We start from the raw sequence: 15,523 nt of genomic DNA, 5'->3' as shown, positions 1-15,523 counted from the left end.
AAAAACACTTACATAATAGTGTTTTTTGACACTGAATTTATTTTTGCATTTGAATTGCGTGAACTGAATTTTTTTTTTTTACATCAAATTATGCTGAAAATTTATTTGAAAAAAATTCACTGTAAAAAAAGTTAATTTCAGTGTAAAAAAATTCAATGTCAAAAAACACTTACATAATAGTGTTTTTTGACACTGAATTTATTTTTGCATTTGAATTTCGTGAACTGAATTTTTTTTTTTTTACAGCAAATTATGTTGACAATTTTTTGGAAAAAAAATCACTGTAAAAAAAGTTAATTTCAGTGTAAAAAAATTCAATGTCAAAAAACAATTACATAATAAAGTGTTTTTTGACACTGAATTTCGTGAACTGAATTTTTTTTCACATCAAATTATGCTGACAATTTTTGGGAAAAAAATTCACTGTAAAAAAAAGTTAGATTTCAGTGAATAAAAATTCAGAATTTATTTTTGTGTTTTTCTGCGTTTATGCCGACAATTTCTTTGAAAAAAATTCTGAGTTAAAATTTCAGTGTATCGAATTTCAGTGTAAAAAAATTCAGTGTCAAAAAACACTTACATAATAAAGTGTTTTTTGACACTGAATTAATTTTTGCGTATGAATTTTGTTAACTGAATTTTTTTTTTACATCAAATTATGCTGACAATTACTTTGAAAAATATTCACTGTAAAAAAAGTTAATTTCAGTGTAAAAAAATTCAATGTCAAAAAACACATAATAAAGTGTTTTTTGACACTGAATTTATTTTTGCGTTTGAATTTCGTGAACTGAATATTTTTTTTACATCAAATTATGCTGAAAATTTCTTTGAAAAAAATTCACTGTAAAAAAAAAGTTAATTTCAGTGTAAAAAAAATCAATTTAAAAAACACTTACATAGTGTTTTTTGACACTGAATTTATTTTTGTGTTTTTCTGCGTTTGAATTTTGTGGATTGAATTTTCTTTCTTTACATCAAATTATGCCGACAATTTCTTTGAAAAAAATTCCGAGTTAAAATTTCAGTGTATAAAAATTCAATGTCAAAAAACACTTGCATAATAGTGTTTTTTGACACTGAATTTATTTTTGCGTTTGAATTTCGATAACTGAATATTTATTTTTTTTACATCAAATTATGCTGAAAATTTCTTTGAAAAAAATTTCACTGTAAAAAAAGTTAGATTTCAGTGTATAAAAATTCAGTGTCAAAAAACACTTACATAATAAAGTGTTTTTTGACACTGAATTTATTTTTGCGTTTGAATTTCGTGAACTGAATTTTTTTTACATGAAATTATGCTGACAATTTTTTGGAAAAAATTTCAGTGTATAAAAATTCTGAATTTATTTTTGTGTTATTCTGCGTTTGAATTTTGTGGATTGAATTTTCTTTCTTTACATCAAATTATGCCGACAATTTCTTTGGAAAAAAAATTCAGAGTTAAAATTTCATTGTATCAAAATTCAGCATCAAAAAACACTTTCATAATAGTGTTTTTTGACACTGAATTTATTTTTGCGTTTGAATTTTGTGAACTGAAATTTTTTTTTTTTTTTTACAATACAACCTTACCTGAGCAAAAACGATACATATTTTTTCAGGGAGTGTTGATACCAATGTCCTTGAGCCAGCCACACACACACAAAGAAGTTGTAGACCTCCATGCTTTTCCATGTTTCCATCAGTTTTGTGCTGTAAAATGTTGTCTGGAGAACAATAGTTTGATACGTCCTTGATATCACTCCACCAATCTGTTTTTGATATATTCCATTACTTGTATCTGCTTTTTGTAGGAAGATCTAGGCCCGTGGTGTACTCTACTCTAGGTCAGGGGTCGGCAACCTTTACCACTCAAAGAGCCATTTTGACCTGTTTCACAAAATATAGAAAACAATGGGAGCCGCAAAACTCTTTTGAAATTCAAAATGAAATTAAAGCTGCAAGCAGCGATGGACGGGACCGACTTTTGCTGGTGTTTCCCGCCTTTACCCATTCAACATATCTTTACCTGCACGTTACCTACCTTCCCTGCATCCTGGGGTCACACTGGTGCTTCCTGCCATCTCCCAGACAACATATCTTGACCTGCACATGACCTACCTTCTCTGTATCCTGGAGTCAAACTGGTGCCTCCTTCTTTCACCCAGTCAACATATATTTACCCGCACATTACCTACCTTCTCTGCATTGTGTGGTCACGCTGGTGCTTCCTGCTTTAAAGCGGCCATCTCGAGACGGCAGTAGCATCAGCGCGGGGGTTCTTTGAAGGCGCGTAAAATCAAAACCGGAGGAGTTATTAAAACTCTTTTAATAACTTTTAATCAGAAGGGTTCAATCTCTCTCCTGTGCGGGTTTAAAGCAGACACGACAAACGCGCTCAGAGGAGATAATGTTTGAAAAAAGGTGACGGGTTTTTACAAAACTTTTGTTTTGAAGGGGTGATTGTCAACTTCCTGTTGATTTTTGCTGAAGGATGTCAATTATTAAAATGTAGGTCTAAGTGAGACCTACATAGAGGTTTTTGTTTCATGTCTCTTTGACATTCCTCCTGGAAGTTACAAGCAGTTTTGTCTGTGTTTTCTTCCTAGGAGCAGTTATGTCTGTGTTTTATTCCTAGGGGGCGCTAGAGCCCAATTTTGAGTTTGTTTTTTTTTGTTTTTTTTTTATTGGATCGCAATTTTCGCCAGTCCTGATGTGTGTATCCAGTTTGGTGAGTTTTGAAGCATTTTAAGGGGGTCAAATTACAGCTCAAAGAGGCAAAAATGACATTTTTAAGGAACATTTTGTTTTGAAGGGGTTTTTGACAACTTCCTGTTGATTTTTGCTGAATGAAGTAATTTTTTGAAATCTAGGTGCAAGTCAAACCTACATAGAGGTTTTTGTTTCATGTCTCTATGTCATTCCTAACATAAGTTACAAGCAGTTTTGCCTGTGTTTTTTCCTAGGGGGCGCTAAAGCGCAATTTAGATTTTTGGGGTTGGGTTTTTTTTATTAGATGGCAATTTTCGCCAGTCCTGATGTGTGTGTCCAGTTTGGTGAGTTTTGAAGCATCTTAAGGGGGTCAAATTACACCTCAAAGAGGCAAAAAGGACATTTTTAAGGAAAATTTTGTTTTGAATAGGTTTTTGCCAACTTCCTGTTGATTTTTGCTGAAGGAAGTCAGTGTATGAAATGTAGGTCTAAGTCAGACCTACATAGAGGTTTTTGTTTCATGTCTCTATGACATTCCTAACTAAAGTTACAAGCAGTTTTGTCTGTGTTTTTTCCTTGGGGGCGCTAGAGCGCAATTTAGATTTTTGGGGTTGGGTTTTTTTAATAGATGGCAATTTTCGCCAGTCCGGATGTGTGTAAAATTTGGTGAGTTTTGAAGCATGTTAAGGGGGTCAAATTACAGCTCAAAGAGGCAAAAATTACATTTTTAAGGAAAGTTTTGTTTTGAAGGGGTTTTTGCCAACTTCCTGTTCATTTTTGCTGAAGGAAGTCATTTTATGAAATCTAGGTCTAAGTGAGACCTACATAGAGGTTTTTTTTCATGTCTCTACGACATTCCTAACGGAAGCAGTTTTGTCTGTTTTTTCCTAGGGGGCGCTAGAGCGCACTTTTGATTTTTGGGGTTGGGTTTTTTTATTCAATGGCAATTTTCGCCAACCCTCTCAAATTTCACGGGAGGTTCCCGAATTCTCAAAGCAGCTATTCTTGCGAATATCTGCTGAATTTCACCCAGATAACAACAATAAGGGCGTGGTATGACGGCAATGCCTTTGACGCCCAGTTACATGTATGTGGTTTCCTCAGTTACGACTGCAAGGCATACTTGCTCAACAGCCATACAGGTCACACTGAGGGTTGTGATATAAACAACTTCAACACTCTTACTAATATGCGCCACACTGTGAACCCACACCAAACAAGAATGACAAACACATTTCGGCAGTACATCCTCACTGTAACACAACATAAACAGAACAGAACAAATACCCAGAATCCCATGCATCCATAACTATTCCTGGCTACATTATACTCCCCCGCTAGCACCCCCCCGTGCTTCGGTAGGAGCAAAATGACAAATGAAAGTATGGAAATGTGTACTCACACCAGTGCTCTCTTTTGTTGATTTATTTGGAGGCAGGTATGCGAGTGAAATGCTGCGGTACTGAGTTGGTCTACATCGGGGGTCACCAACACGCCCGTAAGGACCAGATGAGTCGCCCGCATGCCTGTTCTAAAAATAGCTCAAATAGCAGCACTTACCAGTGAGCTGCCTCTATTTTTTAAATTGTATTTATTTACTAGCAAGCTGGTCTGGCTTTGCTCGACATTTTTAATTCTAAGAGAGACAAAACTCAAATAGAATTTGAAAATTCAAGAAAATATTTGAAAGACTTGGTCTTCACTTGTTTAAATAAATTAATTTATTGTTATACTTTGATTCTAATAACTTTCAGAAAGACAATTTTAGAGAAAAAATACAACCTTAAAAATGATTTTTAGGATTTTTAAACCCATTTAAATTCCTTCCTCTTCTTTCCTGACAATTTAAATCAATGTTCAAGTTTTTTTTTTTATTGTAAAGAATAATAAATACATTTTAATTTAATTCTTCATTTTAGCTTCTGTTTTTCGACGAAGAATATTTGTGAAATATTTTTTCAAACATGATTAAAATTTTAAAAAATTATTTTGGCAAGTCTACAAAATCTGTAGAATCAAATTAAAATCTTATTGAATTTCTTAAAAAAATTTTGGTCTGGAAAATCTAGAAGAAATAATGATTTGTCTTTGTTGGAAATATAGCTTGGTCCAATTTGTTATATATTTTAACAAAGTGCAGATTGGATTTTAACCTATTTAAAACATGTCATCAAAATTCTAAAATTAATTTTAATCAGGAAAAATTACTGACGATGTTCCATTAATTATTTTTTAAATTTTTTCCAAAAAATTCGAAATAGTTAGTTTTTCTCTTCAATTTTTTCGGTTGAATTTTGAATTTTAAAGAGTCGAAATTGAAGATAAACTATGTTTCAAATTAAATTTTCTTTTTTTCCCTGTTTTCTCCTCTTTTAAACCGTTCAATTAAGTGTTTTTTTCATCATTTATTCTCTACAAAAAACCTTCCGTAAAAGGACGGAAAGACAGACAGAAATACCCATTTTTTTATATATATAGATTTATTTATTAAAAGGTAAACTGAGCAAATTGGCTATTTCTGGCCATTTATTTAAGTGTGTATCAAACTGGTAGCCCTTTGGCATTAATCAGTACCCAAGAAGTAGCTCTTGGTTTCAAAAAGGTTGCTGACCCCTGGTCTACATTGTTCAGTGACCAGATAGTTGTCCTGACTCAGATATTTCCACGTTCAATCAGGTCAAAGTTGACTTTATTTATATAAATATACTTATATACTATGATTTTTATGCATTTGTTGGTTATAATGAGCACAGTTTTCAATATACAAGCAAGTGCTCTAAAAAATAATGACCTTTTAGTGTCCTAGATACACAAAAATGGATTGAAGGCACAGGAATATACGTCAGGCTTCTGTGGTTAGTGTGTGTGTGTGTGTGTGTGTGTGTGTGTGCGCTCATCTCTAATCCGTCCTTTGTGACAATTTAGCCACCATTACAGTTCGCTCCGCAAGAGTTACCTTGATGTCTTGGCCCTTTTTAACACGACCCAAACTCCTCGATCCACTTCTCGTACTTCTCCAGGTCGGCCGCAGACACCGACTTGGAAACTTTCCTCAAGGCGGCTTCAAAGTCCTCCATGGTGGTGGGCATGTGCATCTCGTCCCGGGGGATGTTGCGGATTTCCTCCGGCGTGAGCCCCTCGATTCGCCGCCTCATGGCCATGAGGGAAGCATCCCTGCGGTGTCGCAAAAATCACTCTTTTATTTTGAAAATCCGACCTTTCCCTTAGTCGACAACAGTAGACACCGACCTCTATTTAATAATACAACTCTAACATTTGACAACCAAACAATTAAACAAGGCGACACGGTAAAGAATCTGGGTATTATCTTCGACCCAACTCTCTCCTTTGAGTCACACATTAAAAGCGTTACTAAAACGGCCTTCTTTCATCTCCGTAATATCGCTAAAATTCGCTCCATTCTGTCCACTAAAGACACTGAGATCATTATCCATGCGTTTGTTACGTCTCGTCTCGATTACTGTAACGTATTATTTTCGGGTCTCCCCATGTCTAGCATTAAAAGATTACAGTTGGTACAAAATGCGGCTGCTAGACTTTTGACAAGAACAAGAAAGTTTGATCACATTACGCCTGTACTGGCTTCCTGTGCACTTAAGATGTGACTTTAAGGTTTTACTACTTACGTATAAAATACTACACGGTCTAGCTCCATCCTATCTTGCCGATTGTATTGTACCATATGTCCCGGCAAGAAATCTGCGTTCAAAGGACTCCGGCTTGTTAGTGATTCCCAAAGCCCAAAAAAAGTCTGCGGGCTATAGAGCGTTTTCCGTTCGGGCTCCAGTACTCTGGAATGCCCTCCCGGTAACAGTTCGAGATGCCACCTCAGTAGAAGCATTTAAGTCTCATCTTAAAACTCATTTGTATACTGTAGCCTTTAAATAGACTCCCTTTTTAGACCAGTTGATCTGCTGTTTCTTTTCTTTTTCTTCTATGTCCCACTCTCCCCTGTGGAGGGGGTCCGGTCCGATCCGGTGGCCATGTACTGCTTGCCTGTGTATCGGCTGGGGACATCTCTGCGCTGCTGATCCGCCTCGACATCTCTGCGCTGCTGATCCGCCTCCGCTTGGGATGGTTTCCTGCTGGCTCCGCTGTGAACGGGACTCTCGCTGCTGAGTTGGACCCGCTTTGGACTGGACTCTCGCGACTATGTTGGATCCATTGTGGATTGAACTTTCACAGTATCATGTTAGACCCGCTCGACATCCATTGCTTTCCTCCTCTCTAAGGTTCTCATAATCATTATTGTCACAGACGTCCCACTGGATCATTATTGTCACCGACGTCCCACTGGGTGTGAGTTTTCCTTGCCCTTATGTGGGCCTACCGAGGATGTCGTGGTGGTTTGTGCAGCCCTTTGAGACACTAGTGATTTAGGGCTATATAAGTAAACATTGATTGATTGATGATTGAGTATTAACATGTTCTTTCAATTGCGGATGGTCCGACTTGATCATCAGGATTCCACTCAGTCCTACTCTAGACTCTATCCATTTTTCTACCGCTTATTCCCTTTTGGGGTCGCCGGGGGCGCTGGCGCCTATCTCAGCTACAATCGGGCGGAAGGCAGTGTACACCCTGGACAAGTCGCCACCTCATCACAGGGCCAACACAGATAGACAGACAACATTCACACTCACATTCACACACTAGCTTGGGATTGAACCCAAGACTGCAGGACCTCCGTATTGTGAGTCTGCCTACTCTGGACTGTGTATGAGAAATAATAACAATAATATGAATAATACTAATATATTTTAGTTGTAAAAGCAAAGTAGCAGCACTGCTAATTTGGAGCATCATTTGAAAAGTCGCCCGCTAGAGAATGAAGAGTGCTTGAAACTCCGCATGTCAACATTTCCATTCGGTGCCACACCAACAAAATACCCAAGCAACCATTTCCACATCAACACCTTATGAAAAAAATAGTAAACTACAGAAGGAGATAACGTCCGCAGGAGCAGCTCATTTTTATTTGACACTTATTGAAATATCTTGTTTGACATCATGCACAAAAGCGCACTTTATCGGTTTTTAAAGGGGAACGTTATCACAATTTCAAAAGGGTTAAAAACAATAAAAATCAGTTCCCAGTGGCGCGTGGTATTTTTTGAATTTTTTTTCAAAATTTTACCGGTCCCCGAAAATCCCTAAAAAAAAAGCTTTAAAGTGCTCGATTTTTGCTATTTGCGATGGCACTATCCATTTCCCTGTGACGTCACACAGTGCTGCCAATATAAAAAAACAATGGGAATAGCACAGCAAGATATAGCGACATTAGCGCGGATTCAGACTCGGATTTCAGCGACTCAACAGATTACGCATGTGTAGAAACAGATGGTTGGAGTATGAAAGTATTGAAGAAGAAACTGAGCGAATTCATAGTCATAGCATGGCCGAATAGCTGCGTTAGCATCGCCGGTAAAACGATCAGGACTTTCGCATCTTGTGACACTGGAGCAACTTAAATCCGTCGATTGGTAAGTGTTTGTTTCGCATTAAATGTGGGTGGAAGGAAACGTAATATAGTTGCAAATGCATCTGCAGGTTATCCATACATCTCTGTGCCATGTCTGCTTTAGCACCGTCGGTAAATAGCATGTTAGCATTGATTAGCTGGCAGTCAACAGCAACAAAACTCACCTTTGTGATCTCGTTGACTATCGTTGCAAATGCATCTGCAGGTTATCCATACATCTCTGTGCCATGTCTGCTTTAGCATCGCCGGTAAAATGTGGAGACACTCTGGCACATTCAATGGGGGTCTGGCGGCAGACAATTTCGCATCTTCGGGCCGGTGGTGCAACTTGAATCCCTCCCTGTTAGTGTTGTTACACCCTCCGACAACACACCGACGAGGCATGATGTCTCCAAGGTTCCAAAAAATAGTCGAAAATAACAGAGCTGAGACCCGGTGTTTGTAATGTGTTGAAAATGAAAATGGCGGGTGTGTTACCTCGGTGACGTCACATTCTGACGTCATCGCCTCCAGAGCGATAAACAGAAAGGCGTTTAATTCGCCAAAATTCACCCATTTAGAGTTCGGAAATCGGTTGAAAAAATAGATGGTCTTTTTTCTGCACCATGAAGGTATATATTGACGCTTACATAGGTCTGCTGATAATGTTCCCCTTTAACAATTGTAGTGGCGTTCTGTACAAAAAGTGTACTTTAATTGCGTGATAAGTCATCTTAGTGACATCATGCACAAAAGTGCACTCATAGCTTGTTTTAAAACGTCTGACAATCTTGCACTGTTCGTGCCACTGCTTAATAAATGTTTAATAAATACACTTTTAGTTGTGGTTTCCCTCTTTGCATTAAAGGCCTACATAAAGCCACTACTACCCACCACACAGTCTGATAGTTTATATATCAATGATGAAATATTAACAATGCAACACATGCCAATACGGCCTTTTTAGTTTACTAAATTACAATTTTAAATTTCCCGGGGGGTTTCGTCTTCGGAACATTGTGTAATGATGACGTGTACGTAAGACGTCACGGGTTTTTAGGAAGTATGACCGCTGCACACACACACAGCTAAAAGTCGTCTGCTTTAACCGCATAATTACACAGTATTCTGGACATCTGTGTTGCTGAATCTTTTGCAATTTGTTCAATTAATATTGGAGACGTCAAAGAAGAAAGATGTAGATGGGAAGCTTTACCCTTTAGCCACACAAACACACGGTGATTCCATCCATTTTCTACCGCTTATTCCCTTTTGGGGTCGCTGGCGCCTATCTCAGCTACAATCGGGCGGAAGGCGGGGTACACCCTGTACAAGTCGCCACCTCATCGCAGGGCCAACACAGACAGACGGACCATTTAGTGTTGCCAATCAACCTATCCCCAGGTGCATGTGTTCCTTGTTTAAAATTCCTGGAGGTGAAACTTTCCTATGGATCTGAGCGCGGTTAAAGAGAACATGGATCCCGACCACATGTCAACCAGGTTTCGGTGAGAAAATTGTGGTTAAAAAGTCAGTTCTTACCGCAGAAAAGCTGAGCTTGGGCCGTCCATAAAGCTGCCGTCGACTTCCCCTGAGACACTGCGCGGTAAACACACCCGTGGAGACACCCTTCCGACTATCAGGTACTATTTAACTCACTAAAACACTAGCAACACAATAGAAAGATAAGGGATTTCCCAGATTTATCCTAGTAAATGTGTCTAAAAACATCGGAATCCGTCCCAATGCAATCACGTTTTTGTTTTTTTTCTAGTCCGTCGCTATCAATTCACCCTCGCTCAAATTAATGGGGAAATTGTCATTTTCTCGGTCCGATTAGCACTTTTGTTGGAGGCTCCCGTTAAAAACAATGTGAATATGTGAGGAGCCATCAAACGTAGAGGCAGGGCTTTTCTCTTAGCACCGAAAGTTGGGAACGTTATCGTGGATGTTCTCTACTAAATCCTTTCAGCAAAAATATGGCAAAATGATCAAGTATGACACATAGAATGGACCTGCTATCCCCGTTTGAATAAGAACATCTCATTTCAGTAGGTCTTTAAAAGTAGCATATATGATGAATGCAGTATGAAGAAGAATGTTTGAATGTAGACACATAGAATCATCATACTGCTGTGATTATATGCATCAAGTGTTCATTCAAGGCTAAGGCCAAATATCCACGTATATATGGTGTATGGCAGGGGTGCCCACACTTTTTCTGCAGGCGAGCTACTTTTCAATTGACCAACTCGAGGGGGATCTACCTCATTTATATATATCATTTATATTTATTTATTTATGAAAGAGACATTTTTGTAAACAAGTTAAATGTGTTTAATGATAATACAAGCATGTGTAACACATATAGATGTCTTTCTTTCACAAAGACAAGAATATAAGTTGGTGTATTACCTGATTCTGATGACTTGCATTGATTGGAATCAGACAGTAATGATGATAACGCCCACATTTTCAAATGGAGGAGAAAAAAAGTTGTCCTTTCTGTACGATACCACATGAAAGTGGTTGGTTTTTGGCATCTAATTCATCCAGCTTCCATACACTTTACAAGAAAAACATTGGCGGCAAATTCCGTAGCTTGCTTGATTGACATTCACGGCACCCGAGGGTCTTGTGAGACGACGCTGGCTGCTGCCAGTTCATTATTATGAAAAAATGACAGAGAGGAAGGCGAGAAACACTTTTTATTTCAACAGACTCTCGCGCCGTCCCTTCCGTCAAAACTCTAAAGGCCGACTGCACATTTCCTATCTTCACAACAAAAGCCCTGCTTCATGCTGCCTGCGCTAACAAAATAAGAGTCTCGGAAAGCTGGCGTGCACAAGTGATGTGCACGCCAGCTTTCTGAGGGATCGCTTGTGCACGCCAGTTTTCCGAGACTCTGTATTTAGTTAGCGCAGGCAGCGTGAAGCAGGGCTTTTATTGTGAAGATAGGAAATGTGCAGTCGGCCTTTAGAGTTTTGACGGAAGGAGAGTCTGTTGAAATAAAAAGTGTTTCTCGCCTTCCTCTCGGTCATATTTTCATAATAATGATCTTGCAGCAGCCAGCGTCATCTCACAAGACCCTCCGGTACCGTGAATGTCATTTAAGTGACGTCTTGGTGAAGATTGATGATTACTAATTTTTAGGTCTATTTTTTTTTAAAAGCCTGGCTGGAGACCGACTGACACACCCCCCGCGGTCGACTGGTAGCTCGCGATCGACGTAATGGGCACCCCTGGTGTTTGGTCACATGGCCGAAACATATCCAGATATTAGTCTGTGCGTCTGTAAGAATCTGACCTGCACACATTGGTGATGTCAGCTCCTGAGTAACCTTCCATCTGCTCAGCGATCTTGTCCATATTCACATCACTGGCCAGCTCCAACTCCTTCAGGTTAATCCGCAGCAGCTCCACCCGCCCTGAGCCTGAAAGAACAACAAGTGTGTAAGAATATTCCACGTTCAGAAGTCGTTTTCCCCGCAGCGAGCTCGTTCCAAACGCTCAAAGATCGAGCAGAGCGATTGTCAATACTGGGTCTCTAAGAAGTCAACACAAGCTACAATAACAAAGAGAGAAGCTCATGTCAGGAAATGAAAAAGAAGGTACCGTATTTCCTTGAATGGCCACCGGGGCGCTAATTAATTTAAAACCTCTTCTCACTCCGATTGCTTACCAAAGGTATGCGGTAAATTTAGGCCTGCGCTTATACATTTGAGTGTGATGTAAGGATACCACCATGAAAAGCACATTTAATTAAAAAAAAATAATATTGTCTTACCTTTACTTATAAATGAAGTCCATGCGCAGCTCCTTCTGATCAAAAGCATCGATAACTTGTTTATAGAAGTCTTCCTTATCTTTCTTCAGTTTTAAAAGTCTCTGTCTCGATGGAGATCTTCCTTTATTACCTCCTGCTTCCATTGAAAGTCCAGTTTAGAAAACGGTTTTATTTTAGATAGTGTGAATGTTGTCTGTCTATCTGTGTTGGCCCTGCGATGAGGTGGCGACTTGTCCAGGGTGTACCCCGCCTTCCGCCCGATTGTAGCTGAGATAGGCGCCAGCGCCCCCCGCGACCCCGAAAGGGAATAAGCGGTAGAAAATGGATGGATGGATGTAATCCTCCATGTTAAAAGTGCAAGCGAGAGGAAAAAACAAACGATCGCTGTTGTCACTTCTTCTGCAGCCGAGTAGTCGCAAGAAGGATCACTAGCGCCCTCTACCACCAGGAGGCGGGAGTCATTTAATGACTCATATTTGACACACGCAGCTACGGTATATTAATAAAACATAGCTGCTTACTGTTCTTTTTAGCATATTCGATAGCTTGGACCTTAAATTTTACTGAATAGCTCTTAATCTTCTTCCCTTTATGTGATTTCAAATAACTGAAATCAGCCTCCACCATTTTGAAAATGATGACAGGTGAAGTGTCACTCGTGACGTGACGAGTTTGACCCGGTGGAAATTCTAGACATGCGCTAATAAAAATAATTATTTGCGGAACGGGTTTGACCCGGCAGTAATTCTAGGCAGGCACATACTATATACCCGGCGGCAATTCAAGGAAATACGGTAAATCTTCTTTAGCAAAGCAGACTGAGGGAAATGAATGCTGCAGTAGTTGTTACAATTGTGCATAAAATTTTAAGGTGTTGGACTCCCCAACATCAATATCATTTGTGTCATTTACATTCAAATGTGTTTCCACAGGACCCTTCTCACATGAGCCGGATTAGTTTCATGTCAAACACCCCTGGCCCCTTCGGAGTTGTTTTGAAGGAAGGTTTGGATGGAGAATGGACAGAAATGTCTCAAAATTCACTCAAATGATAATAGTCACATACAAACCCTGTTTCCATAAGAGTTGGGAAATTATGTTAGATGTAAATATAAACAGAATACAATGATTTGCAAATCCTTTTCAACCCATATTCAGTTGAATATGCTACAAAGACAACATATTTGATGTTCAGACTGATAAACTTTATTTTTTGTAGTTGGGAAAGGGCATGTTCACCACTGTGTTACATCACCTTTTCTTTTAACAACATTCAATAAACGTTTGGGAACTGAGGAAACTAATTGTTGAAGCTTTGAAAGTGGAATTCTTTCCCATTCTTGTTTTATGTAGAGCTTCAGTCCTTCAACAGTCCGCTGTCGTATTTTACGCTTCATAATGCGCCACACATTTTCCATGGGAGACATGTCTGGACTGCAGGCCGGCCAGGAAAGTACCCGCACTCTTTTACTATGAATTGGCATTGTTTTGCTGAAATAAGCAGGGGCGTCCATAACGTTGCTTGGACGACAACATATGTTGCTCCAAAACCTGTATGTACCTTTCAGCATTAATGGTGCCTTCACAGATGTGTAAGTTACCCATGCCTTGGGCACTAATACACCCCCATACCATCACAGATGCTGGCTTTTCAACTTTGCGCCTATAACAATCTGGATGGTTATTTTCATCTTTGTTCCAGAGGACACCACGTCCACAGTTTCCAAATATAATTTGAAATGTGGACTCGTCAGACCACAGAACACTTTTCCACTTTGCATCAGTCCATCTTAGATGAGCTCGGGCCCAGCAAAGCCGGCGGCGTTCCTGGGTGTTGTTGATGAATGGCTTTCGCTTTGCATAGTAGAGTTTTAACTTGCACTTACAGATGTAGCGACCAACTGTAGTTACTGACAGTGGTTTTATGAAGTGTTCCTGAGCCCATGTGGTGATATCCTTTACACACCGATGTCGGTTTTTTTATGCCGTATTGCCTGAGGTATCAAAGGTCCGTAATATCATCGCTTACGTGCAGTGATTTCTCCAGATTCTCTGAACCTTTTGATGATTTTACGGACCGTAGATGGTAAAATCCCTAAATTCCTTGCAATAGCTCGTTGAGAAATGTTGTTCTAAAACTGTTCGACAATTTGCTTACAAAGTGGTGACCCTCACCCCATCCTTGTTTGGGAATTACTTAGCATTTCATGGAAGCTGCTTTTATACCCAATCATGGCACCCACCTGTTCCCAATTAGCCTGCACACCTGTGGGATGTTCCATATAAGTGTTTGACGAGCATTCCTCAACTTTATCAGTATTTATTGCCACCTTTCAGAACTTCTTTGTCACCTGTTGCTGGCATCAAATTCTAAAGTTAATGATTTGCAAAAAAAAAATGTTTATCAGTTTGAACATCAAATATGTTGTCTTTGTAGCATATTCAACTGAATATGGGTTGAAAAGGATTTGCAAATCATTGTATTCCGTTTATATTTACATCTAACACAATTTCCCAACTCATATGGAAACGGGGTTTGTAACCGTACTCATTTCCATCATGTTATTTCTTAATATAAATGATTTGGTGCACAGGCACTGAAAATAACACATCTTGTTTCTCACAAGCTGCATGTAGAATGTCTGGGTGTGGGCCAGCTCTGGAAGAATTTAAGACACATTTTGCACAAAGAGATGTGTGCTTTAGCAGAAACACGGGATAAACTGTAAAACTTTTTGTCCGTCAAAAAGTTCTCATTAGCATGTATCTCTCGGGCACACAAAATGATGAATCAGCACATTTGACAAACTCAAAAAGTGAAAGCCAGTTCCTGAACGGCACCAGAGAACGTCCTTCGATTAATAAGAGGCAGTAATAATTCCATCAGGATTACTTCTGGTTTACTGGGGCTCAGGAAGAAATGAAAGGAGCAGGAATGATCGGAATGTCAAGCTGAGGTAGTAAATACTCATTTGTGTTGAAGGGGGTCGAGTGGGATTACCCAGCTGGGACCCCGCATAGGGTGGTATTAAACAGTTGTCAGGGTATTATTGTAGAAAAATCAAATACTCGTATTCATCATGTTGGAGCATGATTAAGAAGAGATGTACCGGAAGGAAGAGGAATGTAGATCCTCTTTTCCAGACGTCTTCTCAGAGCCTCGTCTATGTCCCAGGGGAAGTTGGTGGCAGCCAGCACCATCACCATTTTCGAAGGGTCCTCGTTTTCTGACGCTCCCCCGACACCTACGTGGAAAACACATTGGCAGTTTCCAGGTTGAACTTGACACTTTGAGTATTTCCTCGGTCTACCGTCCATCTGCACCAGCAGCTCCGCCTTGACCCTCCGACTGGCCTCGTGTTCCTCTGAGGTTCCCCTGCGGCTGCACATGGAGTCGATCTCGTCGATGAAGATGGTCGTGGGAGCATAGAAGCGAGCCTGCAAAAGCGTAGCGGGACAAAGGTTGCGGTGGAGGCGTGAACAGTAGGTTTGCGGCGAAGAAAACTAGATGTTCACTTTTATTTAACGGCCATGTTTTTGGGGTTCGGCTTGAGTCA

The 15,523-nt window shown here is 39.5% G+C and overlaps 1 protein-coding gene across 2 annotated transcripts in view; it reads right to left on the bottom strand.

Moving 5' to 3' along the window:
- Positions 1-5,369: 5,369 nt before the first annotated feature.
- Positions 5,370-15,523, bottom strand: part of katna1 (katanin p60 (ATPase containing) subunit A 1) — a 28,914-nt gene continuing 18,760 nt past the window's right edge. For both annotated transcript variants that reach the window (XM_061894092.1, XM_061894091.1), the window contains 4 exons: positions 15,278-15,404; positions 15,077-15,211; positions 11,487-11,613; positions 5,370-5,871 (listed from right to left, as the gene is read on the bottom strand). In XM_061894092.1, the coding sequence (XP_061750076.1) occupies positions 5,673-5,871; positions 11,487-11,613; positions 15,077-15,211; positions 15,278-15,404 (588 nt within the window). In that variant the 3' untranslated portion in view covers positions 5,370-5,672. The remainder of the gene's footprint in view (positions 5,872-11,486; positions 11,614-15,076; positions 15,212-15,277; positions 15,405-15,523) is intronic.

This window comes from Nerophis ophidion, linkage group LG03 (assembly GCF_033978795.1).
Source record: "Nerophis ophidion isolate RoL-2023_Sa linkage group LG03, RoL_Noph_v1.0, whole genome shotgun sequence".
NCBI classification, from domain to species: domain Eukaryota; kingdom Metazoa; phylum Chordata; class Actinopteri; order Syngnathiformes; family Syngnathidae; genus Nerophis; species Nerophis ophidion.
The sequence above is the reverse complement of the archived record's forward strand: the minus strand, read 5'-3'. Positions and strand labels throughout refer to the sequence as shown.